This window comes from Coregonus lavaretus, assembly GCF_964263955.1.
Source record: "Coregonus lavaretus genome assembly, chromosome: 15".
NCBI lineage: Eukaryota > Metazoa > Chordata > Actinopteri > Salmoniformes > Salmonidae > Coregonus > Coregonus lavaretus.
In genome coordinates this window covers 7571458-7598737 of record NC_140002.1, presented here as the reverse complement: position 1 = coordinate 7598737, position 27280 = coordinate 7571458, and the positions used below count along the sequence as shown (strand labels likewise).

At 45.3% G+C, this 27280-nt stretch overlaps 1 protein-coding gene across 1 annotated transcript in view; it reads left to right on the top strand.

Annotated features, from left to right (window-relative positions):
* LOC311142480 (uncharacterized protein) overlaps window positions 1–15780 on the top strand; it is a 29079-nt gene extending 13299 nt beyond the window's left edge. Inside the window, exons 2-3 of the mRNA XM_084178129.1 lie at window positions 10047–11011; window positions 15215–15780. Coding sequence (XP_084034255.1) covers window positions 10047–11011; window positions 15215–15349 — 1100 coding nt within the window. The 3' untranslated portion in view covers window positions 15350–15780. The remainder of the gene's footprint in view (window positions 1–10046; window positions 11012–15214) is intronic.
* Window positions 15781–27280: the final 11500 nt, after the last annotated feature.

The following is a 27280-nucleotide window of genomic DNA, read 5'->3' as shown; positions in this document are numbered from 1 at the left end:
TTTCGATGACATTTGCATTGATGTCAGAGTGATTAGAGGGACAATAGAGTGCGGAGTACCAGGCAGTTAGAAAGTTTGGTAGGCTACTAATGACCATCAGCAGCATCAGAGCTTGGAGACGCCTAATTACCGTGACTAAACGGTCACATGGAATTTGACTGCCATCATGACTCGTGACCGCCGGTGTGGCGGTAATACGGTCACCGTAACAGCCCCTACTCCTTTGTCCCCCATTTGACAAATCAGATCATGACTCTGTACTCCTGCTTCCTGTTTACAAGCAGAAGCTCAAACAGGAAGTACCCGTGACTTGCTCCATTGAGAAATTTTAATCAGAGTTGGATATTATGCTACAGGACTGCTTTGCTAGCCCTGATTTGAATATGTTCCGAGACTCTGGAGATAACATCGAGCTAACTCCCTCCGTCACCGGCTTCATTAGGAAATGCATCGCTGACGCTGTCCCCACAGTAATGGTTTGCTGCTTCCCCAATCAAAAGCCCTGGATTAACACATTTACATTTATATTTACGTCATTTAGCAGACGCTCTTATCCAGAGCGACTTACAAATTGGTGCATTCACCTTTATAGCCAGTGGGATAACCACTTTACAATTATTTTTTTGGGGGGGTGGAGTAAGGGGGGGGGGGGGGGGGGGTAGAAGGATTACTTTATCCTATCCCAGGTGTTCCTTAAAGAGGTGGGCTTTCAAATGTCTCCGGAAGGTGGTGAGTGACTCCGCTGTCCTGGCGTCGTGAGGGAGCTTGTTCCACCATTGGGGTGCCAGAGCAGCGAACAGTTTTGACTGGGCTGAGCGGGAACTGTGCTTCAGCAGAGGAAGGGGAGCCAGCAGGCCAGAGGTGGATGAACGCAATGCCCTCGTTTGGGTGTAGGGACTGATCAGAGCCTGAAGGTACGGAGGTGCCGTTCCCCTCACAGCTCCGTAGGCAAGCACCATGGTCTTGTAGCAGATGCGAGCTTCAACTGGAAGCCAGTGTAGTGTGCGGAGGAGCGGGGTGACGTGAGAGAACTTGGGAAGGTTGAACACCAGACGGGCTGCGGCATTCTGGATGAGTTGTAGGGGTTTAATGGCACAGGCAGGGAGCCCAGCCAACAGCGAGTTGCAGTAATCCAGACGGGAGTTGACAAGTGCCTGGATTAGGACCTGTGCCGCTTCCTGTGTAAGGCAGGGTCGTACTCTCCGAATGTTGTAGAGCATGAACCTACAGGATCGGGTCACCGCCTTGATGTTAGCGGAGAACGACAGGGTGTTGTCCAGGGTCACGCCAAGGCTCTTCGCACTCTGGGAGGAGGACACAACGGAGTTGTCAACTGTGATGGCGAGATCATGGAACGGGCAGTCCTTCCCCGGGAGGAAGAGCAGCTCCGTCTTGCCAAGGTTCAGCTTGAGGTGGTGATCCGTCATCCATACTGATATGGCTGCCAGACATGCAGAGATGCGATTCGCCACCTGGTTATCAGAAGGGGGAAAGGAGAAGATTAGTTCTGTGTCGTCTGCGTAGCAATGATAGGAGAGGCCTGTGAGGATATGACGGAGCCAAGTGACTTGGTGTATAGCGAGAATAGGAGAGGGCCTGGGGGACACCAGTGGTGAGAGCATGTGGTGCGGAGACAGCTTCTCGCCACGCCACCTGGTAGGAGCGACCGGTCAGGTAGGACGCAATCCAAGAGTGAGCCGCGCCGGAGATGCCCAGCTCGGAGAGGAGGATCTGATGGTTCACAGTATCAAAGACAGCAGACAGGTCTAGAAGGACAAGAGCAGAGGAGAGAGTTAGCTTTAGCAGTGCGGAGAGCCTCCGTGACACAGAGAAGAGCAGTCTCAGTTGAATGACCAGTCTTGAAACCTGACTGGTTTGGATCAAGAAGGTCATTCTGAGAGAGATAGCAAGAGAGTTGGCTAAAGACGTCACGCTCAATAGTTTTGGAGAGAAAAGAAAGAAGGGATACTGGTCTGTAGTTGTTGACATCAGAGGGATCGAGTGTTGGTTTTTTGAGAAGGGGTGCAACTCTCGCTCTCTTGAAGACAGAAGGGACATAGCCAGCGGTCAAGGATGAGTTGATCAGTGAGGTAAGGGAGAAGGTCACCGGAGATGGTCTGGAGAAGAGAGGAGGGGATAGGGTCAGGTGGGCAGGTTGTTGGGCGGCCGGCCATCACAAGACGCAAGATTTTATCTGGAGAGAGAGGGGAGAAAGAAGTCAAAGCATAGGGTAGGGCAGTGTGAGCAGGACCAGCAGTGTCATTTGACTTAACAAACGAGGATCGGATGTCGTCAACCTTCTTTTCAAAATGGTTGACGAAGTCATCCACAGAGAGGGAGGAGGGGGGGTGGGGGAGGAGGATTCAGCAGGGAGGAGAAGGTGGCAAAGAGCTTCCTAGGGTTAGAGGCAGATGCTTGGAATTTAGAGTGGTAGAAAGTGGCCTTAGCAGCAGAAACAGATGAAGAAAATGTAGAGAGGAGGGAGTGAAAAGATGCCAGGTCCGCAGGGAGTCTACTTTTCCTCCATTTCCGCTCGGCTGCCCGGAGCCCTGTTCTGTGAGCTCGCAATGAGTCATCAAGCCACGGAGCAGGAGGGGAGGACCGAGCCGGCCGGGAGGATAGGGGACATAGAGAGTCAAAGGATGCAGAAAGGTAGGAGAGGAGGGTTGAGGAGGCAGAATCAGGAGATTGGAGGGAGAAGGATTGAGCAGAGGGAAGAGATGATAGGATGGAAGAGGAGAGAGTAGCGGGAGAGAGAGAGCGAAGGTTGCGACGGCGCATTACCTTCTGAGTAGGGGCATAGTGAGTAGTGTTGGAGGAGAGCGAGAGAGAAAAGGATACAAAGTAGTGGTCGGAGACATGGAGGGGAGTTGCAGTGAGATTAGTAGAAGAACAGCATCTAGTAAAGATGAGGTCAAGCGTATTGCCTGCCTTGTGAGTAGGGGGGGATGGTGAGAGGGTGAGGTCAAAAGAGGAGAGGAGTGGAAAGAAGGAGGCAGAGAGAAATGAGTCAAAGGTAGACGTAGGGAGGTTGAAGTCCCCCAGAACTGTGAGGGGTGAGCCATCCTCAGGAAAGGAACTTATCAAGGCATCAAGCTCATTGATGAACTCTCCAAGGGAACCTGGAGGGCGATAGATGACAAGGATATTAAGCTTAAATGGGCTAGTGACTGTGACAGCATGGAATTCAAATGAGGAGATAGACAGATGGGTCAGGGGAAAAATTCAGAATGTCCATTTGGGGGAGATGAGGATTCCTGTGCCACCACCCCGCTGACCAAATGCTCTCGGGGTATGCGAGAACACATGGTCAGACGAGGAGAGAGCAGTAGGAGTAGCAGTGTTTTCAGTGGTAATCCATGTCAGCGCCAAGAAGTCGAGGGACTGGAGGGTAGCATAGGCTGAGATGAACTCTGCCTTGTTGGCAGCAGAACGGCAGTTCCAGAGGCTGCCTGAGACCTGGAACTCCACGTGGGTGGTGCGTGCAGGGACCACCAGGTTAGAGAGGCAGCAGCCACGCGGTGTGAGACGTTTGTATAGCCTGTGCGGAGAGGAGAGAACAGGGATAGGCAGAGGCATAGTTGACAGGCTGCAGAAAATGGCTACAATAATGCAAAGGAGATCGGAATGAAATGAACTAAACATCTGGGAAAGGAGAGAGCGGGGCCTCCCTCACCACAACACCCAACTATAACTCTCCCAACTTCCACCTCAGAAACTATAATTGTTGTAAACTACAGCGGTTCAATGTTTTCTAGGAATAGACTAACTTAGTTTATTCAGCTAGCTAACTAGGTACAGTATTCTTCCGTGAAAATCGTCCAGGGCACCTAGTCATAAGACGCCACAGCCAGCTAGCATGCCGGACTCCAACAACACGGTTTAGCACCAATACTCGGCCACAACAAACCACCAGTGTGTCAACACGCCAAGCAGATCGTCCGTGTCGGTGTCTAACGTTGTGTGTTAGTCCCGACAGCTTGAGCGAGTCCGTCGTCAACTTATTCAGCCAGTTAGTAAGCTAGAATAGTTAGCATACTAGCTAGCCATTGCTTTCAGACAAAGAAGAAACCCCTCCTTTCACGGCACAAACACACAGAGAGAGCAAAACTAATGTTAACTAGTCACCCATGTCCCGAATTCCTTGAACGACTCTAGCTACCAATATGTAAAAATAAAACACAAATGTAGGTTATGACTTACCCCTAGCAGCTACTGTTAGCTAGCCAAGTGCAAAGCTAGCCACTGAATTGACTCAGCCAGTTCGTGTCTGTTCGCCAGGTCGTTCCAGCTATTGTTTACTAGTTGCTATCCAGGTAGCAACAAGCTAGCTAAATTTCAAGCACAGTAGCCACTTACTACCTAACATTAACGGTTCAGACAATGAGGTTAGAAAACAGCTGAATGGTAGGCAAATATTGTATGTAATTATTGTAGGCAGCCAGCTGGCGTAATTACAGGCACTCTCAGGCGTGAAACAACTATACCGTTGCTAATAGTTACCAGTAGCTACCCGCTAGGTAGTGTGTTAGCCAGCTAGCTTCGTGCTACACCGGGCTCAATACTAACCTACAATAATTACATACAACAACCCACGATAACTACCTACAATACCTAACTGCAATACCTAACTACAATCTAAATACATAGTTAAGCCTTACTCGACAAAGCCCAAACTATGTATAAAACCAAGCTTACCCGACGACCTCACCCGACAACCTCCTCCTGTCGAGAAATCCTAGGTAAAACACCACGGTTGGCGCTAAACAAAAGGACAGGGCTACCGCGGACAGGGCTACCGCAGACAGGGCTACCATACACAGGGCTATCGCAGATTACCGAATGTGCACACAAACAATTTAGGCAACAGAATTCTTGATCCAGGAGGGGATGAATTTCTCTGCTGTAACCAAGAAGCTTGATCTTGACATCTAGCCATTTAGCTAGAAAGTTTGCAAACCAAATGCATAGCTGGAGCCCTGAGCTTGATATTTATTTGACACATCTTAGATTTGTTATAGTTATATTTAACTTACAGCTAATAAGCAGTGCTGTATCATGCAGCCCCTGCGAGGCCGGGGTGCCCCAACAGCACCCAAAAAAAAGTATTGAAAATCATACTGTCGGTATTTCGAAATACAGTATAAACGGTATATCGCCCAAGCCTAATTCATGGTTATTTTCAACCTCTCCTTGTCCCAGTCTTTAATCCCCACGTCTTAAACTGACCACCATCATTCCTGTTCCCAACACTATAAGGCTTCATCCTACAATGACTACCGACCTGTATCAAATCAAATCAAATGTTATTGGCCACATGCGCCGAATACAACAGGTGCAGACATTACAGTGAAATGCTTACTTACAGCCCTTAACCAACAGTGCATTTATTTTTTATAAAAAAGTAAAATAAAACAACAACAAAAAAAGTGTTGAGAAAAAAAGAGCAGAAGTAAAATAAAATAACAGTAGGGAGGCTATATATACAGGGGGGTACCGGTGCAGAGTCAATGTGCGGGGGCACCGGCTAGTTGAGGGAGTTGAAGTAATCATGAAGTGATTTTGAAAGGCTGGTTATGGCACACATCAACTCCATCATCCCAGACATCCTAGAACCACTCCAATTTGCATACCGCCCCAACAGATTCATAGACGACGCAATCTCAATTGCACTCCACACTGCCCTCACCCACCTAGATAACAAAAATACCTATGTGACAATCCCAGGCAGCCGGTGGCACCTTAATTGGGGAGGACAGGCTCCTAGTAATGGCTGGATCAGAAAAAATCAAAACGAAATGATACCATTTCATTCACTCCATTCCAGCCATTATTATGAGCCGTCTTCCCCCCAGCAGTCTCCTGTGGTGAGAATGCTGTTCATTGACTACAGCTCAGCGTTCAATACCATTGCCCCCTCCAACCTCTCCCTCAACGTCAGTAAGACCAAGGAGCTGATCGTGGACTACAGGGGGCGGGGGTCGAGCATGCTCCCATCCACATCGACTGGGCTGCAGTGGAGGGGGTCAAGAGCTTCATGTTCCTCGGTGTCCAAATCACTAACGACTTAGTTGTCCCCACAGACGCGCGAAGTCGTGAAGAAGGCGTGTTGGCATGGGCCCTCAATTCCTCAAGTTCTACAGCTGCACAATTTGAGAGCATCTTGACTTGCTGCATCACTGCTTGGCATGGCAACAGCACCGCCCTCGATCGCATGGCGCTACAGAGGTTGGTGCGGACAGCCCAGTACATCATTGGGGCCGAATTCCCTGCCATCCAGGACCTCTAAATCAGGTGGTGTGAAAGCAAGGCCCGGAAAATCGTTAGACTCCAGCCAAAGACCGTTCTGTCTGCTTCCGCACAGCGAGCGGTACCGGTGCATCAAGTCTGGCACCAAACCTCTCCTGAAAAGCTTCTATCCCTAAGCCATAAGACTGCTAAATAGCTAACAAAATGGCTACACGGACTGAGTTGACACTTTATTTTTTTATTTTTTCACCTTCTCTATGCACACTCACCGGACTCTACACTAACACACACACTATTTGCTCACACACACATAACGTGCACACACATTTATACTGACTCTACACACACGCACACATAGTATTCAGACCCCTTGACCTTTTCCACAGTTACAGCCTTATTTATTAAATAAATGTTTTCCCTCATCAATCTACAAACACTACCCCATAATGACAAAGCGAAAACATGTAATGTTTGCAAATGTATTAAAAATAAGAAACAAAAACCTGATTTACATTAGTATTCAGACTCTTTGCTATGAGACTCTATATTGAGCTCCGGTGCATCCTGTTTCCATTGATCATCCACAACTTGATTGGAGTCCACCTGTGGTGAATTCAATTGATTGGATATGATTTGTAAAGGCACACACCTGTCTATTTAAGGTCCCACTGTTGACAGTGCATGTCAGAGCAAAAACCAAGCCATGAGGTCGAATGAATTGTCCGTAAAGCTCAGAGACAGGATTGTGTCAAGGCACAGATCTGGGGAAGGGTATCAAAATAGTTGTGCAGCATTGAAGGTCCCCAAGAAGACCGTGGCCTCAATCATTCTTAAATGGAAGAAGTTTGGAACCACCAAGAGTCTTCCTAGAGCTGGCCGCCCGGCTAAACTGAGCAATCGGGGGAGAAGGGCCTTGGTCAGGGAGGTGACCAAGAACCCGGTGGTCACTCTGACAAAGCTCCAGAGTTCCTTTTGTGGAGATGGGAGAACCTTCCAGAAGTACAGCCATCTCTGCAGCACTCCACCAATCAGGCCTTTATGGTGTGGCCAGATGGAAGCCACTCCTCAGTAAAAGGCACATGACAGCCCGCTTGGAGTTTGCCAAAAGGCACCTAAAGACTCTCAGACCATGATAAACAAGATTCTCTGGTGTGATGAAACCAAGATTGAACTCTTTGGCCTGAATGCCAAGCGTCACGTCTGGAGGAAACCTGGCACCATCCCTACGGTGAAGCATGGTGGTGGCAGCATCATGCTGTAGTGATGTTTTTCAGCGGTAGGGATTGGGAGACTAGTCAGGATCAAGGGAAAGATGAACAGAGAAAAGTACAGAGAGATCCTTGATGAAAACCTGCTCCAGAGCGCTTAGGACCTCAGACTGGGGCGAATGTTCACCTTCCAACGACCCTAAGCGCACAGCCAAGACAACGCAGGAGTGGCTTCGGGAAAAGTCTCAATGTCCTTGAGTGGCCCAGCCTGAGCCCGGACATGGACCTGATCGAACATCTCTGGAGAGACCTGAAAATAGCTGTGCAGAGACGCTCCCCATCCAACCTGACAGAGCTTGAGAGGATCTGCAGAGAATAATGGGAGAAACTCTCCAAATACAGGTGTGCCAAGCTTGTAGCGTCATACCCAAGAAGACTTGAGGATATAATCGGTGCCAAAGGTGCTTCAACAAAGTACTGAGTTGGGACATTTCTGAATACTTATGTAAATGTGATATTTTCATTTTGTTTGTGTGCAAAAATGTCTAAACCTGTTTTTGCTTTGTCATTATGGGGTATTGTGTGTAGATTTGAGGGGGAAAAACTATTTAATCCATTTTGTATTAAGGCTGTAACAGAACAGAATGTGGAAAAAGTCAAGGGGTCTGAATACTTTCCGAATGCACTGTATCTACCTTTATCACTCCAGTATCCCTGCACATTGTAAATATGGTACTGACCCTGTATATAGGCTAGCTTACTTCTCGTGTTATTTATTTCATTTCTCGTGTAATTTATTTAATTTCTCGTGTGTTTTTGTTCTACATTTTTTTTGTTAGTACTACATTGATATTGATTACTGCATTGTTGGGTTTGGAGCGTGCAAGAAAGGGATTAAAAATGGAATCCCAGCCACAGAGGTAGTTAGCTAGCTAGTAGCACACTGGATTAGTGTTTAGAATAGCCACAATAGATTACGCTCTTCAGTGTTAGCGAGCTAGCCTGTGTGCCTTGGACTCTAATTTCAAGTGTGAGAGAGAGGGACTGTCCGACCAGGTGTCCCTCACCATATATCTGAAATAATAAGCATCCTGTCAGTGAAATGGGCTCACTGTTCTCTAAAAGAAGACGCTAGACAAGAAATGTCCCAACAAGAAAATGTCAACAAAAATATTACCTTATCAAACTAGCTATAGGCCTACTTATACATATTTCTTAATGTTTGACTTGACAATGTTGTATTTGAGATTGATATAAAGCTTGTCTTCATGGGAACACTTTTCCAATAGCCTCCTTATTGCCTTCTGAAAGTGACTTACAAAAATCATATTTTGAGAAGATCATATTTCATCACATCTTGTAGAACACTACATCTCTGGCCTTTATCGTGTCATATAGCCAGTCTGTTTGCCTTTGTGTGCCATAGCCGAGCTGTTCCGAGTTTTTCTTAGGAACATTGCATGATGCCACATTCAGGGAAAGCTAACCCATGTGGCCTATTTTACATGCATCCAAATTGACATTGCATGCTATCCAATATCCATAACAGTGTTCTTCTCTGAGAGAACTCTAATAATTCCCAACAGTAGCCCATTCACTGTGTGTGTGAGGAGATGCTGGGTTTGCCCCATAGTTTGAGTTACAGATAGAAAGGGGCCATCTGAGGTGTCATTCTACAGCGGAGTTTAACGTGTGAGGAGAGCAGTGTTTAATGTAGACATAGGAGAGATTGCAATGCAATGACAGAGATTGCAAGAGGGAAGAAATCGTCCGACTTGGGGACATTGAATAGACGTTGCGTATTATTGGGATGTCCCTCCCTATACAGAGCCGATGGAGGATACTTCCCAGTCATTTACTAGTTAAAGAGGGTGTGTTTAGTCTCAGACCTCTTTCTATTCCTTTTAATCGCAAATTAATGTGTAACGCAGTCGTTGCGACAAAGGTCTCCCATTTATTCAATGTTTATGCTGGCAGTAGCCTCAGGAATGAATATTCCCTTTCTTCCTGGGGACCGCTAACTTATTAACAATTCCTCAAGAGTTACCCCGCCCAGCTTAACCCTCAGCTTGGCCGACGTCTATAAAAGTCCCATGAGTATAAAATCATGTTGACTCTAGTTGAATCGTGTCATTGATTGCGATGGAAGGAGCTACAACAAACATCCCCCTCATTAGATGCCTGACTGAACATCTTGTACACTTAGACTGCATATGAATTAAGCTAGTATTTACTGTACATTGCACATTTTTACAGTGAGAAATGTATAATGAAACTCAGAGGGCAAAGAGAAACTATAACAGTAGGTTATCTAATACAAAAACATTCAAAGTGATGGAGCTATGACAAACATTACAGATCAGACACTGAATGATAAGATGTGTGTATCATGTAAAATTTGATGATTAGGCCTATATCATTTTGGCTACATTGTTCAACTAAAGATTTCACCATGTTTATTTTCAAATCCCCAGTAGGCTACAAAACGGTTAAAGCCAATGACTTGTTTTGCAAAGTGTGGAATGTGAACAAATGTTCAAATGAATGTGGTGGTTGTTTGTTTTCAATTCCTATTTCTCTCATTTCCAGATCCAGTTGCGGTTCAACCATCTCTGGATCCAGGGGTTGTTGGTTCAGATCACTCCTTGCCTTTGAGAACCGCCAGCAAGGATGCAGCAACAGCCGTCATCACTGGCAAGGCAGACACAGTAACCAGTGACAAAGCTACAACACTTATCCAGGTTGATGATGATGATGATACAACAGTCATTAAGGCTGTAACAGCAGATGCTGCTGCTGCTACACCCAATGAGGGCGTTACGCCTATCAAGGATGCTACCACACCCATCAAGGATGCACCTATCGATGGCGTAACAGCTTATGTCGCACCAGCCACCAAAGGGGAGGTTATAGCTGAATCCCCTGCCATTATTGCTAAAACAACTGTTGGCAAGGAAGTATTAACTGCCGACAAGGGCAAGACAACCAAATTGAATGAAGAAGCAGGACGGACGACTGAAGAACTACCTCCCAATCCCACTGATTCAGATGCTGCTGCTGCCTCTACCGTGGCTGCAGATACAGCCATCAGTACCTCCACCACCACAGTCAAAGCCCCAGAGCCTGCCAAGCCCACCCTGGAGAAACCAAGCCCTGCCTCCAACACCAAGCTTGTCGGTCGCGTGGACCCTACAGAGGATGCGCAAGAGGACAATTCTATCAAAAACTTTGACGACAACCTAGAGTCCCAGACAGAGACTGACATGTACGACGTTGAGGAGGACGACTATGACCCGAGGCCAGCAGTTAAGGCCCCTCTGGACCAGAACCAGAACTTTGGCGGCCAAGACTTCGAGGAGGAGGAAGACATGGTGAACGCAGACAATGACCCGGTGGTGTTCGGACCAGCAGAGAATGCTGGGAAGATAGATGTGCGTATGAAGGACACCAACATCTACACCATCCAGGATGAGGACTCTCACTTCTTCTTCCACCTGGTCATCCTGGCCTTCCTGGTGGCCATCGTATACATCACCTACCACAACAAGAGGAAGGTAAGCAGAGGAAGAATACTTTATTAATCCATACAAGACAAAGTTGTATTCTGGTGTACTCTACCTCCTATCTAGCTTCAACTAAAATATAAACGCAACAATTTCTAAGATTTTACTGAGTTAGTGTTCATATAAGGAAATCAGTCAATTGAAATAAATTCATTGGGCCCTGAACTATGGATTTCACATCTGTTGGTCACAGATACCTTTAAAAAAAAGGTAGGGGTGTGGATCAGAAAACCAGTAGTATCTGATGTGACCATTTGCCTCATGCAGCACGATATGTCCTTCGCATAGAGTAGATCAGGCTGTTGATTGTGGCCTATGGAATGTTGTCCCACTCCTCTTCAATGTCTGTGCGAAGTTCCAGGATATTGGCGGGAACTGGAACACGTTGTCGTACACCGATCCAGAGCATTCCAAACATGCTCAATGGTTAACATGTCTGGTGAGTATGCAGGCCATAGACATTTTCAGCTTCCTGGATTTGTGTACATACCTTGCGACATGGGGCCGTGCATTATCATGCTGAAACATGATGGCGGCGGATGAATGGCACGACAATGGGCCTCAGGATCTCATCATGGTATCTCTGTTCATTCAAATTGCCATAGATAAAATGCAATTGTGTTCGTTGTCCGTAGCTTATGCCTGCGCATACCATAACCCCACTGCCACCATGGGACATCAGCAAACCACTCGCCCACACGACGCCATACACGTGGTCTGCGGTTCGAAGTACTGCCAAATTCTCTAAAATGACGATGGAGGCGGCTTATGGTAGAGAAATTAACATTAAATTATCTGGCAACAGCTCTGGTGGACATTCCTGCAGTCAGCATGCCAATTGCACACTCCCTCAACTTGAGACATCTGTGGCATTGAGTTGTGTGAGACAACTGCACATTTTAGAGTGACCTTATATTGTCCTGGGCACAAGGTGCACCTTTGTAATGATCATGCTGTTTAATCAGCTTCTTGATATGCCACACCTGTCAGGTGGATGGATTATCTTGGCAAAGGAGAAATGCTCACTAACAGGGATGTAAATCCATGTGTGTACAATTTGAGAGAAATAAGCTTTTTGTGCGTCTGAAACATTTCTGGGATTTTTTATTTCAGCTCATGGAACATGGGACCGACCCTTTGACCGACCCTATGTTGCGTTTTATATGTTTGTTGTGTGTGTGTGTGTACATAGAGTGTATTCAGACCCCTTGACTTTTTCCACATTTTGTTACGTTACAGCCTTATTCTAAAATTGATTAAATTGTTTTTTTGTTCATCAATCTACACACAATACCCCATAATGACAAAGCAAAAACAGGTTTAGACATTTTTGCAAATGTACTAAAAATAAAAAGCTGAAATATTACATTTACATAAGTATTCAGACACTTTATTCAGTACTTTGTTGAAGCACCTTTGGCAGCGATTACAGCCTTGAGTCTTCTTGGGTATGACACTACAAGCTTGGCACACCTGTATTTAGGGAGTTTCTCCCATTCTTCTCTGCAGATCCTCTCAAGCTCTGTCAGGTTGGATGGTGAGTGTCACTGCACAGCTATTTTCAGGTCTCCAGAGATACAGTGGGGGAAAAAAGTATTTAGTCAGCCACCAATTGTGCAAGTTCTCCCACTTAAAAAGATGAGAGAGGCCTGTAATTTTCATCATAGGTACACGTCAACTATGACAGACAAAATGAGAAAAAAAATCCAGAAAATCACATTGTAGGATTTTTTATGAATTTATTAGCAAATTATATGATGGAAAATAAGTATTTGGTCAATAACAAAAGTTTCTCAATACTTTGTTATATACCCTTTGTTGGCAATGACACAGGTCAAACGTTTTCTGTAAGTCTTCACAAGGTTTTCACGCACTGTTGCTGGTATTTTGGCCCATTCCTCCATGCAGATCTCCTCTAGAGCAGTGATGTTTTGGGGCTGTCGCTGGGCAACACGGACTTTCAACTCCCTCCAAAGATTCTTGCGTGAGATCTTGCGTGGAGCCCCAGATCGAGGGAGATTATCAGTGGTCTTGTATGTCTTCCATTTCCTAATAATTGCTCCCACAGTTGATTTCTTCAAACCAAGCTGCTTACCTATTGCAGATTCAGTCTTCCCAGCCTGGTGTAGGTCTACAATTTAGTTTCTGGTGTCCTTTGACAGCTCTTTGGTCTTGGCCATAGTGGAGTTTGGAGTGTGACTGTTTGAGGTTGTGGACAGGTGTCTTTTATACTGATAACAAGTTCAAACAGGTGCCATTAATACAGGTAACGAGTGGAGGACAGAGGAGCCTCTTAAAGAAGAAGTTACAGGTCTGTGAGAGCCAGAAATCTTGCTTGTTTGTAAGTGACCAAATACTTATTTTCCACCATAATTTGCAAAGAAATTCATTAAAACTCCTACAATGTGATTTTCTGGATTTTTTTTCCTCAATTTGTCTGTCATAGTTGACTAGTACCTATGATTAAAATTACAGGCCTCTCTCATCTTTTTAAGTGGGAGAACTTGCACAATTGGTGGCTGACTAAATACTTTTCCCCCCCCACTGTATTCGATAGGGTTTAAATCCGGGCTCTGGCTGGGCCACTCAAGGACATTCAGAGACTTGTCCCGAAGCCACTCCTGCATTGTCTTGGCTGTGTGCTTAGGGTCGTTGTCCTGTTGGAAGGAGAACCTTCGCCCCAGTCTGAGGTCCTGAGTGCTCTGGAGCAGGTTTTCATCAAGGATCTCTCTGTACTTTTCTCCGTTCGTCTTTCCCTCGATCCTGACTAGTTTCTCAGTCCCTGCTGCAGAAAAACATCCCCACAGCATGATGCTGCCACCACCATGCTTCACCGTAGGGATGGTGTCAGGCTTCCACCAGACGTGACGCTTGGCATTCAGGCCAAAGAGTTCAATCTTGGTTTCATCAGACGAGAGAATCTTGTTTCTCATGGTCTGAGTATTTAGGTGCTGTTTTGGCAAACTAAGCAGGCTGTCATGTGCCATTTACTGAGGAGTGGCTTCCGTCTGGCCACTCTACCATAAAGGCCTGATTGGTGGAGTGCTGCAGAGATGGTTGTCCTTCTGGAAGATTCTCCCATCTCCACAGAGGAACTCTGGAGCTCTGTCAGAGTGACCATCGGGTTCTTGGTCACCTCCCTGACCAAGGCCCTTCTCCCCCGATTGCTCAGTTTGGCAGGGCGGCCAGCTCTAGGAAGAGTCTTGGTGGTTCCAAACTTCTTCCATTTAAGATTGATGGAGGCCACTGTGTTTTTGGGGACCTTCAATGCTGCAGAAATAGAGCTCAGAGACAATCCTGTCTCTGAGCTCTACAGACAATTCCTTCGACCTCACAGCTTGGTTTTTGCTCTGACATGCACTGTCAACTGTTGGACCTTATAAAGACGTGTGTGCCTTTACAAGTCAATTGAATTTACCACAGGTGGACTCCAAGTTGTAGAAACATCTCAAGGATGATCAATGGAAACAGGACGCACCTGAGCTCAATTTCGAGTCTCATTGCAAAGGGTCTTAATACTTATGTACATAAGGTATTTCTGTGTTATTTTCAATACATTTGCAAACATTTCTAAACCTTTTTTCGCTTTATCATTATGGGGTGTTGTGTGTAGATTGAGGAAAACATTTTATTTAATCCATTTTAAAATAAGACTAACGTAACAAAGTGGAAAAAATCAAGGGGTCTGAATACTTTCCAAATGCACTGTACACATTAGGTTGGAGAGGCTGAAGCAGTGGGTAGCCACTTTGCTTAACCTGCACAACGGCAGGAGATGTAAGGAGAAGCACGTATTCTATCTCTGTATTAGGAAGGACCAAACATGACTATTCTAAAACATATTTGGGTTGGTTTTCTTCAGTTAGGCTTTGTCTTGAAATGGTCACTTTAAACACAAATTCCCACACTTTTTCACACATAATTGTGTATTATGATGATTATATAGCCTCCTTTTGCAGTTAGGCTATTGAGTCTTCATTTCCCTAATGGGTAGCCAAGCCACATTGTTAGCGTGGGGAATCCCCATTCACACCCCTTTTTAATCTAGGATAATTTTTGCCTTTTAGAATATGATTACATTGACAGAAGGGACCTGATCCTAGATCGGCGCTGCAACTGAGATGCTTTATGAATACTGGCCCGGGTTACAATTTCGAAAGGTTAAAGGTCAACTTGAATATCCCTTCTCTCCAGATCTTCCTCCTGGCCCAGAGTCGGCGCTGGAGGGACGGCCTGTGCTCTCGCAAAAATGTGGAGTACCATCGGCTGGACCAGAATGTCAACGACGCCATGCCTTCCCTCAAGATGACTCAAGATTACATTTTCTGAGCAGAGAAGGAAGTTGAAAAGACTGAACTGAATTGAACAAACCTGTTTCCAGCTGCTTTGTTGAAATGTTCGCTTGCCCACAAGCTTGCCCCACTTCCACTTGCTTCAGGACAATCCTGGGCAGGCAGGAGTTTGATGGTACTTCAACTCTGTAATTGATAGCCTACACATTTTCAATGTTCATCCACGTACGCTGGAAATATTACTTTCTTTGTTTTGTTAACCATACTCTTAGTTTGAAATGATTTATTTGGGTGAAAGAGACTGGTCTATATGAAAAACGTTCACCATGTTTAAGCCTTACTTTCCTTCTACACTTAAAATATTGTTTTGCTCTCATTTATTTTCTGTTGCAGATTACACACTCAGAAAATTTGAATGTAAAGATTGTCAGAATCAATGTCAAGATAAATATGTCCAGTGATACTTTGCTCGTTAGTCACTAGTTTGCCCAGCAAGGAATGAAGGCTATTTGTAGTGGTTAGCCTCAAAGCCCTCAAGCCACAAACATTTGCAGAAGATAATATTGTAGGTATACAGCAAACTACCAGTGTTTCCCAACTCCGGTCCTCCAGTACTCCCCCAACAGTACATATTTGTGTTGTGGCCCCGGGCAAGCACACCTGATTCTACTTGTCAACTAATCATCAAGCCCTTGACAAGATTAATCAGATGTTTTTGTCCCAGGCTATAACAAAAATATGTTGTGTAGGGGGTACTGGAGGACCGGAGTTGGGAAACACTGTACTACACAATATAGAACTTTTATTAAAAAAAGGTCTATACAGCAAATACTGACAATTATTTACATTTGTTGTGGTCATTTCTTACGCTAAATCCATTGGACAAGTGAGGACTTTTATTGACACGACAGAACCCACCACCACATTGTGATATGGTGGCAGTTATTCCCTTGCCTGTAATTGTATTTTTCCATAATCTGGCATTTTACTGGTCTTATTAACACGTTGTCCAGATTGTGCTATACACTTATCCCAGGGCTGGTCCTCCTTTTGTATTTGTTTGGTCGTTCATTCTCTTTCTATAGGAAATGTGCCCTCTTCCTGTGGCCTAATGTGCATGTAAAGCACTACTTCGACACAGATTACCTTCGGTCAGGACTGCCCAACCCTCTTCCTGGAGATCTACTATCCTGTAGGTTTTCAGTCCAACCCTAATTTAGCATATCTGATTCAGCTAGTTAAGGTCTTGTTGAGCAGCTAATAAGTAGAATCAGGTGTGTTAAATTAGGGTTGGACTGAAAACCCACAGGATGATAGATCTCCAGGAAGAGGGTTGGACTGAAAACCCACAGGATGATAGATCTCCAGGAAGAGGGTTGGACTGAAAACCCACAGGATGATAGATCTCCAGGAAGAGGGTTGGACTGAAAACCCACAGGATGATAGATCTCCAGGAAGAGGGTTGGACTGAAAACCCACAGGATGATAGATCTCCAGGAAGAGGGTTGGACTGAAAACCCACAGGACGGTAGATCACCAGGAAGAGGGTTGGACTGAAAACCCACAGGACGGTAGATCACCAGGAAGAGGGTTGGACTGAAAACCCACAGGATGGTAGATCACCAGGAAGAGGGTTGGGCCTTAGGTCAATCAGCTCTCTGTCCGCATCCCTAATGGCACCCTATTCCTTATGTAGTTCACTACTTTTGACCAGGGCCCTATGGCTCTGGTCAAAAGTAGTGCACTGTGTAGGGAATGGGTTACCATTTGGGAGTCAATCTGGAGGCGACGATAACAACCACCATCAATCACTCAGTCATCGTTACCTTAACAAGCCTTCAATTCTAATGCCATATCCTGTGACAAGAATCCAGAATTATCAATTCTCATGCACTTGTCAGTCGCTATTAATTTTCCACTGTCTTTTCGGTACAGAGAAGAAGCATTGTAGCCTGAGTGCCAGTCTGTTTGTGCTAACATGCCAACTCGTTGTCAGTCATTGTCATGACAAAAATGTTTGCCTTGACAATGAGCAATGGCGTTGGAAAGGGCACAAAGGTTGCATCTATACAGGCAGCCCAATTCTGATATTTTTTCCACTAATTGGTCTTTTGACCAATCACATCAGATCTTTTCACAGATCTTTTTCAAAAGGCCAATTTTAATGAACAAAATATTAGAATTGGGCTGCCTGTGTAAACACAGACGAAATCAGGGACCAGGCTAAAGCGTTGTAAATAGGTGGTGGATTTCAGCTCTGTCAAGAGCTGTGCGCACTCTGGTGTCACGACAATCTAAAGCATGGGAGGGAGTTGTCATGCATGGAACAGAAATACTGTATTGTGTAGCTTTCATATAGCCTGTGGTGGGTGGACACTGCTTTGAGATCAACTGTAGAGATTCTACAAACTTTTGTCAATAAAGCACAATTGTATATGGGGCCCCTTTTTTTATTTGTCTTGCTAATGCTTAATTTTCTACTAAATAAATGTTAATATCTGTTTGTTCTTATATTTATTCTAAATGAATTTACCTCCACAGCAGGTTGTAAGAGTCATCAAAAAACTGTTAGTTGTATTCATTACTACTATGGCTGACCTTGTAAAACAACACATTTCACTGCACCTATCCAGTGTATGTGATGATAAAACACATTCAATTTTTTTTAAAACTAACTGTTGAATGATGATGGTATTACTGAGAGAGCTTGATATGAGATGAGTCCTGTGGGTAAGTCTTGAATGAGGTAAAGGGCCTGTTCTATAGATAGACAGATAAGGCTGCAGTTGGTCACATCACCACTTGATGTCAGTAGAGACACATACAACTCCGTGATGATGAGACGGGGTAAACAGCATCTAAGTTTGAGAACATTCAGAAGGGCACTTCTGGGAAGCTTCCAGCTTGAGTAAAATAAAATAACTTGGTAACTGTTTAAGCTTGACTAGATATGCCTATCATCCTAAAACTTGGCAAGCACAGAGTAGGCTAATTAATAACCACGTAAGTAAGTAGAACGTACTTATTTATTTACATGGTTGATTTCATGAACACCCAACGCTGTCAATTGAAGTGAAACCAAAGATTCCATTGCTACACAAAAGCACATGATAGTGGGTACATGAAAAACAAACTTGCAAAGCGTTGGAAATATGCGGACCCAAATCTGCAGTGATATTGAAAACATGGGATGTCAAGGTCATGCAGGACGGTTGATTAAGGCTGATATTGGGCATTTTGGTTGTGATATTTTGGCCTGCAGTCGGTAAGTGGGTGTTTCTCCTATGGAAATATATGGACTGGAAACCGGGGGGCAAGCCTCCCTCCGCAGATAGATAAAACACCTGGAATACAGCCAATACTTATCCAAGCACACATATCAGATGTATATGTTCTGGCTGTTGCTTTATCTTCACGTGGAGGTCAAGGTGTGCCTCATTGACAAGCTAGCTCTGTGTCGGGGCCTGTTGGAGAAAGGTTGCTGTTGTAGGTAATAGTTAGGATATATGGTATTTTCATAGGTGCTGTATGTTTCTGTATGTAGGCCCTGCCTCAAACGTATGTACCTAACTTATGTGCTCTCTGTCATCTGGGGCTGCGTGGCAAATGGCCCAGGAACATGAGGCAAACACAAAGAACAATGATTTAAGGGCCAGTACGCCCTTCCCCCTCTGAGGGGCCAAATGTATCTCTCTCTCTCTCCAACAGTAACCAGAGAATTGACTATGGAAATGTGTGTTAGAATAACACTATTGCATCAATGTTTGGTGTCTATCAGAAACTTGTCACCTGAGGAGAACTCTGACACTATCTATATGGATGTATGGTCTCTGTGGTAACTTGTGTCAGTACAGGGTGAACTCTAAACTACCCTATAAAAAAGGGGCTTTATTGTCTCTAGGAACTCTGCCTTATCTGCATTAGGTCTCCTTTAGACCTTCAGATGCTGTGACACCCTGTGGAGATTGGGCTTGGCTGATCAGGTTACTGTAACTTGAAATCTTTTGATGGGTCAATGGTGGTAGGTTTTGGTTGGAAAGTGTCACACCTTGTGTTATAAATGGAATGAAGTGCCTTTTGTTCAGTCTCTTATCCTGTATCCTGTCCATGGAGAACGGTTGTATGATCAATTCTCATTTCCTATTAGGCATCTATTTTTTCATGCTTTGGCTTGTAACTGTAAGATTTGTATGCCTAGATTGTGATGCTATGTAACTTAAGCTTTTTGCCTGGTATAATGTTATAATTCATTTTACAAAGTAATTAAATACACTTGCATTTTGCATTCGCTTCTCATTAACATTTCTTGATCTTAGTCAGCTAAACGTATAATACTTCATTGCACATGGTATCAAATGGAGTCAGATAGTCAGGTTTATCAAATGTAGATGGTTAAATATGATTTGGCAACACAAGGATATTTGTGGACCAATGTGTGAATGCAGGTGTCATACCTAATTTCTTTCTTCTTTACCAGTATATTTTCTTCATGTCGTCAAAATGTTGTTTCAGTTCACAGAGCCCAGTCTCCTAATGGATTCTTATTTTTGATTCAAGTTCTTCATAATGAATTTTCATATTGTGTGAGACTTTTTAAGGCCTACTATTGGTTGATGCTCCACAGGAAGTGGTATTTACCTTAATTTATGGCAAATTAACTTAACAAGTATCCCTACCACAAAATGTGACAATTGCCTTTTCATTGGTCAGTAGTATGCAGTAAGATGAACATATCTGACCTCCTCTACCCTTTCTAATTACTTGACTGAGACTTTTAATTTCCTGTCCCTGCTTTCAAACTAAAAGTCACCCGGGCGGCATAGTCCACTCTGTCTAGACTGTCTAGTCCTGTTTGCCCCGTTTGATCTGGGTGTGTTATTTTAATATTGACTATAGCTTTACTGTCCTGAGTTTCTTTCTGGGAATAGGGAAAGCCTACAGTGTACAGTGTTGACTCTTGGATTACCTCTTGTTGGTAAACGCCACACATGTCTGGGGCCTCCCTCACTTCTCTCATTCTGCTGTCATCCTCCCCTTGAAGACTGCCTGCCTTCTTCTCTGAGGGGCCCGTTTCCCTGGGGCCTCTCTCACTTCTCTCATTCTGTTGTCATCCTCCCCTTGAAGACTGCCTGCCTTCTTCTCTGAGGGGCCCGTTTCCCTGGGGCCTCCCTCACTTCTCTCATTCTGTTGTCATCCTCCCCTTGAAGACTGCTTGCCTTCTTCTCTCAGGGGCCCGTTCCCCTGGGGCCTCTCTCACTTCTCTCATTCTCTTGTCATCCTCCCCTTGAAGACTGCCTGTCTTCTTCTCTGAGGGGCCCGTTCCCCTGGGGCCTCCCTCGCTTCTCTCATTCTGTTGTCATCCTCCCCTTCATTACTCACTCACCATCAAAGCACCTCCCTTCCTCTAAAACCCTCCTTCTCCTCTTCCTCCTCCTCCTCCTCTTCCTCCTCCTCCTCCTCCTCCTCTAACAAACTGTTAGGTCAGAGGCTGTGTCAGAGGCTGTGTCATTAGTTAGTTAAATTTAAGATGATCAAACAGTTAGATTATAACCCATAATCTGTTAAACACCTGTCACATGTCCTGTCTTCTTCAGTAGCTCTTACATATAAGCATCCCCCTCTCCATACTGATAATAAGCATGTTGGGCCAGTTGCCTCCAGCTCTCAGATGATTGATTAAACATGAATTGTGTGTTTGTGCTTCTCCCCGCCTCCAGCTACTATCCCATGCTAAGCCATACAGTGTCTGTCCGCTTGGTTCTCTCAGACCTACTATGTTAGCTGCCTTAACTCTATGTATTTGGCAGCAGCTCTCTGATTTACTTCTCTCCTTCCGTCCTCTCAGGATAGTGTATTAGCTCCTTTCTCTCTGTCTTGCTAGCTCCGTCCCAATCTCTCAGACTAACTTCTTCTCATGGTTTTATATGCTACTTTGATATTCCCTTCAGTCTCTGATGATGAGGTGCAGTTTTTTGTCTGTGTATTTATAGGTACAGTGCCTTCGGAAAGTTGACTTTTTCCACATTTTGTTACGTTACAGCCTTATTCTAAAATGGATTAAATATTTTATTTTTCTCAGCAATCTACACATAATACCCCATAATGACAAAGCGAAAACAGGTTTTTAATTTCTTTTGCAAATGTATTAAAAATAAATAACAGAAATACCTTATTTACATAAGTATTCAGACCCTTTGCTATGAGACTCGAAATTGAGCTCAGGTGCAGCCTGTTTCCATTGATCATCTTTGAGATGTTTCTACAACTTAATTGGAGTCCACCTGTGGTAAATTCAATTGATTGGACATGATTTGGAAAGACACACCTGTCTATATAAGGTCCCACAGTTGACAGAGCAAAAACCAAGCCATGAGGTCGAAGGAATTGTCTGTAGAGCTCCGAGATAGGATTGTGTCGAAGCACAGATCTGGGGAAGGGTACCAAAACATTTCAGCAGCATTGAAGGTCACCAAGAACACAGTGGCCTCCATCATTCTTAAATGGAAGACGTTTGGAACCACCAAGACTCTTCCTAGAGCTGGCCGCCCGGCCAAACTAAGCAATCGGGGTGAAGGGCCTTGTTCAGGGAGGTGACCAAGAACCCGATGGTCACTCTGACAGAGCTCCAGAGTTTGTCTGTGGAGATGGGTGAATCTTCCAGAAGGACAACCATCTCTGCAGCACTCCACCAATCAGGAAGGAAGCCACTCCTCAGTAAAAGGCTCATGACAGCCCTCTTGGAGTTTGCCAAAAGGCACCTAAAGACTCTCAGACCATGAGAAACAAGATTCTCTGGTCTGATGAAACCAAGGTTGAACTCTTTGGCCTGAATGTCAAGCGTCACGTCTGGAGGAAACCTGGAACCATCCCTACGGTGAATCATGGTGGTGGCAGCATCATACTGTGAGGATGTTTTTCAGCAGCAGGAACTGGGAGACTAGTCAGGATAGAGGCAAAGATGAACGGAGCAAAGTACAGAGAGATTCTTGATGAAAACCTGCTCGAGAGCGCTCAGGACCTCAGACTGGGGCGAAGGTTAACCTTCCAACAGGACAACGACCCTAAGCACACAGCCAAGAAAACGCAGGAGTGGCTTCGGGACAAGTCTCTGAATGTCCTTTAGTGGCCCAGCCATAGCCCAGACTTGAACCCGATCGAAAATCTCTGGAGAGACCTGAAAATAGCTGTATAGCAACGCTCCCCATCCAACCTGACAGTTCTTGAGAGGATCTGTAGAGAGGAATGGTAGAAACTCCCCAAATACAGGTGTGCCAAGCTTGTAGCACCATACCCAAGAAGAGTCGAGGCTGTAATCGCTGCCAAAGGTGCTTCAACAAAGTACTAAGTAAAGGGTCTGAATACTTATGTTAATATGATATTTCATTTTTAATACATTTACAAACATTTCTGAAAACATGTTTTTTCTCTGTCATTATTGGGTATTGTGTGTAGATTGAAGAGGAAAAAAAACAATTTAATACATTTTAGAATAAGGCTGTAATGTAACAAAATGTGGAAAAAGTCAAGGAGTCTGAATACTTTCTGAAGGCATTGTATGTCTATGCATTAATTGGATCTTGTGAACATGAATTTGGGTTAAGCTTTGGAGTGAGATTTCTCATAACGAATGAATTTTTTCTCCCATCGTGTTCTTGTAAAAAACTGTTCACTGACACCCTCTGCAGTTGTTCCTCAACATCTTGACCCTCCATTTTAAATGCATCAGATCACCTTGTGACAAGGCAGGTTTAATGATTTGGGGAGCCATGGCCTATGACTTATTTCCAAAAACACTGCTTCTCCCTTGTCAGTCACAACCATAGAATTAGGAATTAGAGAACAAATTAGTAATTTAATATGATTTATATGGTCACAACAACAATGACATGCGTCACCCTCTGTCCCCCGGGCAATAAAACACCTGAATAACAATCTCAGGCATGACCACTGACTAGAATACTGGACAATCTCAGCATTCTGAAGGAACGTCATTATGATTCCAGTCATTCCCTCTGTGGACTTCCTTTTGGTTGATACAGCTCCTATAAAAAAAAAGAGGGAATCCATCTGAGCATGTGGGATGGAGGACCGTCGTCATGCCGACGTTGCCTAGGAACGATATATGGATGGAGGTGTGCAAAGGTCACACGCTGCAGCCGACATAAGAATGAAGTAAATTTAAATGTCAGACTCTGTAATGTTCCTTCCATTGAGCTGGTGCATATTCAGCAAAGGAGGCCCCATACACACCCTCCTCTTCTCCACACCCACACCCTCCTCTCCTCCACACCCACACCCTCCTCTACTCCACACCCACACCTTCCTCCCAACCAACCCACCCAGCCAACCGCTGGGCGTTCTCTCATGTAACAGCATTTCTGCTGTGTTCCACTATCACACAGACAACCTTTCCATCTGCTTTCATTGTGACAGCGAATACCAACACCTGAGTAAGCAAGAATTTCACTCATGACAGGTCAAACGCAATGGTCCCAAATAATTACTTCTATTAATATGTTATAGTATATGGCCGCTGACAGTTATGAAGTCTCTCTCCCGCTACTCTCTCCTCTTCCATCCTATCATCTCTTCCCTCTGCTCAATCCTTCTCCCTCCAATCTCCTGATTCCTCCTCCTCAACCCTCCTCTCCTCCCTTTATGCATCCTTTATGTCCCCTATCCTCCCGGCCGGCTCGGTCCTCCCCTCCTGCTCCGTGGCTTGACGACTCATTGCGAGCTCACAGAACAGGGCTCTGGGCAGCCGAGCGGAAATGGAGGAAAACTAGACTCCCTGCGGACCTGGCATCTTTTCACGTCCCTCCTCTCTACATTTTCTTCCTCTGTTTCTGCTGCTAAAGCCACTTTCTACCACTCTATATTCCAAGCATCTGCCTCTAACCCTAGGAAGCTCTTTGCCACCTTCTCCTCCCTGCTGAATCCTCCTCCCCCTCCACCCCCCTCCTCCCTCTCTGTGGATGACTTCGTCAACCATTTTGAAAAGAAGGTTGACGACATCCGATCCTCGTTTGTTAAGTCAAATGACACCGCTGGTCCTGCTCACACTGCCCTACCCTATGCTTTGACTTCTTTCTCCCCTCTCTCTCCAGATGAAATCTTGCGACTTGTGACAGCCGGCCGCCCAACAACCTGCCCGCTTGACCCTATCCTCTCCTCTCTTCTCCAGACCATTTCCGGAGACCTTCTCCCTTACCTCACCTCGCTCATCAACTCATCCTTGACCGCTGGCTATGTCCCTTCCATCTTCAAGAGAGCGAGAGTTGCACCCCTTCTCAAAAAACCTACACTCGATCCCTCCGATGTCAACAACTACAGACCAGTATCCCTTCTTTATTTTCTCTCCAAAACTCTTGTGCGTGCTGTCTTTAGCCAACTCTCTTGCTATCTCTCTCAGAATTACCTTCTTGATCCAAACCAGTCAGGTTTCAAGACTGGTCATTCAACTGAGACTGCTCTTCTATGTGTCACGAAGGCTCTCCGCACTGCTAAAGCTAACTCTCTCTCCTCTGCTCTCGTCCTTCTAGACCTATCTGCTGCCTTTGATACTGTGAACCATCAGATCCTCCTCTCCACCCTCTCCGAGTTGGGCATCTCCGGCGCGGCTCACTCTTGGATTGCGTCCTACCTGACAGGTCGCTCCTACCAGGTGGCGTGGCGAGAATCTGTCTCCGCACCACATGCTCTCACCACTGGTGTCCCCCAGGGCTCAGTTCTAGGCCCTCTCCTATTCTCGCTATACACCAAGTCACTTGGCTCTGTCATATCCTCACATGGCCTCTCCTATCATTGCTACGCAGACGACACACAATTAATCTTCTCCTTTCCCCCTTCTGATAACCAGGTGGTGAATCGCATCTCTGCATGTCTGGCAGACATATCAGTGTGGATGACGGATCACCACCTCAAGCTGAACCTCGGCAAGACGGAGCTGATCTTCCTCCCGGGGAAGGACTGCCCGTTCCATGATCTCGCCATCACGGTTGACAACTCCGTTGTGTCCTCCTCCCAGAGTGCAAAGAGACTTGGCGAGACCCTGGACAACACCCTGTCGTTCTCCGCTAACATCAAGGCGGTGACCCGATCCTGTAGGTTCATACTCTACAACATTCGCAGAGTACGACCCTGCCTTACACAGGAAGCGGCACAGGTCCGAATCCAGGCACTTGTCATCTCCCGTCTGGATTACTGCAACTCGCTGTAGGCTGGGCTCCCTGCCTGTGCCATTAAACCCCTACAACTCATCCAGAATGCCGCAGCCCGTCTGGTGTTCAACCTTCCCAAGTTCTCTCACGTCACCCCGCTCCTCCGCACACTCCACTGGCTTCCAGTTGAAGCTTGCATCTGCTACAAGACCATGGTGCTTGCCTACGGAGCTGTGAGGGGAACGGCACCTCTGTACCTTCAGGCTCTGATCAGTCCCTACGTCCAAACGAGGGCATTGCGTTCATCCACCTCTGGCCTGCTGGCCCCCCTACCTCTGCGGAAGCACAGTTCCCGCTCAGCCCAGTCAAAACTGTTCGCTGCTCTGGCACCCCAATGGTGGAACAAGCTCCCTCACGACGCCAGGACAGCGGAGTCACTCACCACCTTCCGGAGACACTTGAAACCCCACCTCTTTAAGGAATACCTGGGATAGGATAAAATAATCATTCTACCGCCCCTTACCCCAGCAAAAAAAAATAAAAAAAATAAGAACGAACAAATAAAACTAAAACGTTTTTAAGAAAAAAGAAAAAAAGAAAAGAAAAATATTGTTAAGTGGTCGTCCCACTGGCTATCATAAGGTGAATGCACCAATCTGTAAGTCGCTATGGATAAGACGTCTGCTAAATGACGAAAATGTAAATGTAAAAATATATGCAGACATTGCTGGGCAGTGGATTTATTTTTGTCCTCAATGTTTTGGACTGAATTGCATTTTGGGAGCTTTTTAAAAAGGGAATCACCTTGTTTGTCATTATCTATGCATAGTCACTTTACCGCTACCTACATGTACGTATTACCTCGACTAACCTGTACCCCCACACATTGACTCGGTACCGGTACCCCCTGTATATAGCCATGGTATTGTTATTTTATTGTTGCTCTTTTATTTTTTACTTTAGTTTATTTAGTAAATATTTTTCTTAACTCTTATTTTTCTTAAAACTGCATTGTTGGTTAAGGGCTTGTAAGTAAGCATTTCACGGTAAGGTGTACACCTGTTGTATTCGGTGCATGTGACAAATACAATTTGATTTGATTTGATCCCCCAACACACACACAGTTGTTACTGTGTGTGTGTTGGCAAGCAGAGTCTACAAGCAGACTACAAGCAGCGACTACAAGCAGACTACAAGCATCGACTACAAGCAGTGACTACAAGCAGCGACTACAAGCAGACTACAAGCAGTGACTACAACCAGCGACTACAACCAGCGACTACAAGCAGACTACAAGCAGCGACTACAAGCAGTGTCTACAAGCAGACTACAAGCAGCGACTACAACCAGCGACTACAAGCAGACTACAAGCAGCGACTACAAGCTGTGACTACAAGCAGCGACTACAAGCAGTGACTACAAGCAGCGACTACAAGCAGCGTCTACAAGCAGACTACAAGCAGCGACTACAAGCTGTGACTACAAGCAGTGACTACAACTAGCGACTACAAGCAGCGTCTACAAGCAGACTACAAGCAGCGACTACAACCAGCGACTACAAGCAGACTACAAGCAGCGACTACAAGCTGTGACTACAAGCAGTGACTACAAGCAGCGACTACAAGCAGCGACTACAAGCAGCCTCTACAAGCAGCGTCTACAAGCAGCAACTACAAGCAGCAACTGTTTGGAGGACTAAAGCAGGAGTGTACTGTATGCCTGAGAGGATGACTCCACTCTGCATTATAGAGTAAGAGCAGATGCAGTCAGGCAGTCAGGGGGGATGCCTGGGTCAGTCCAGACATACC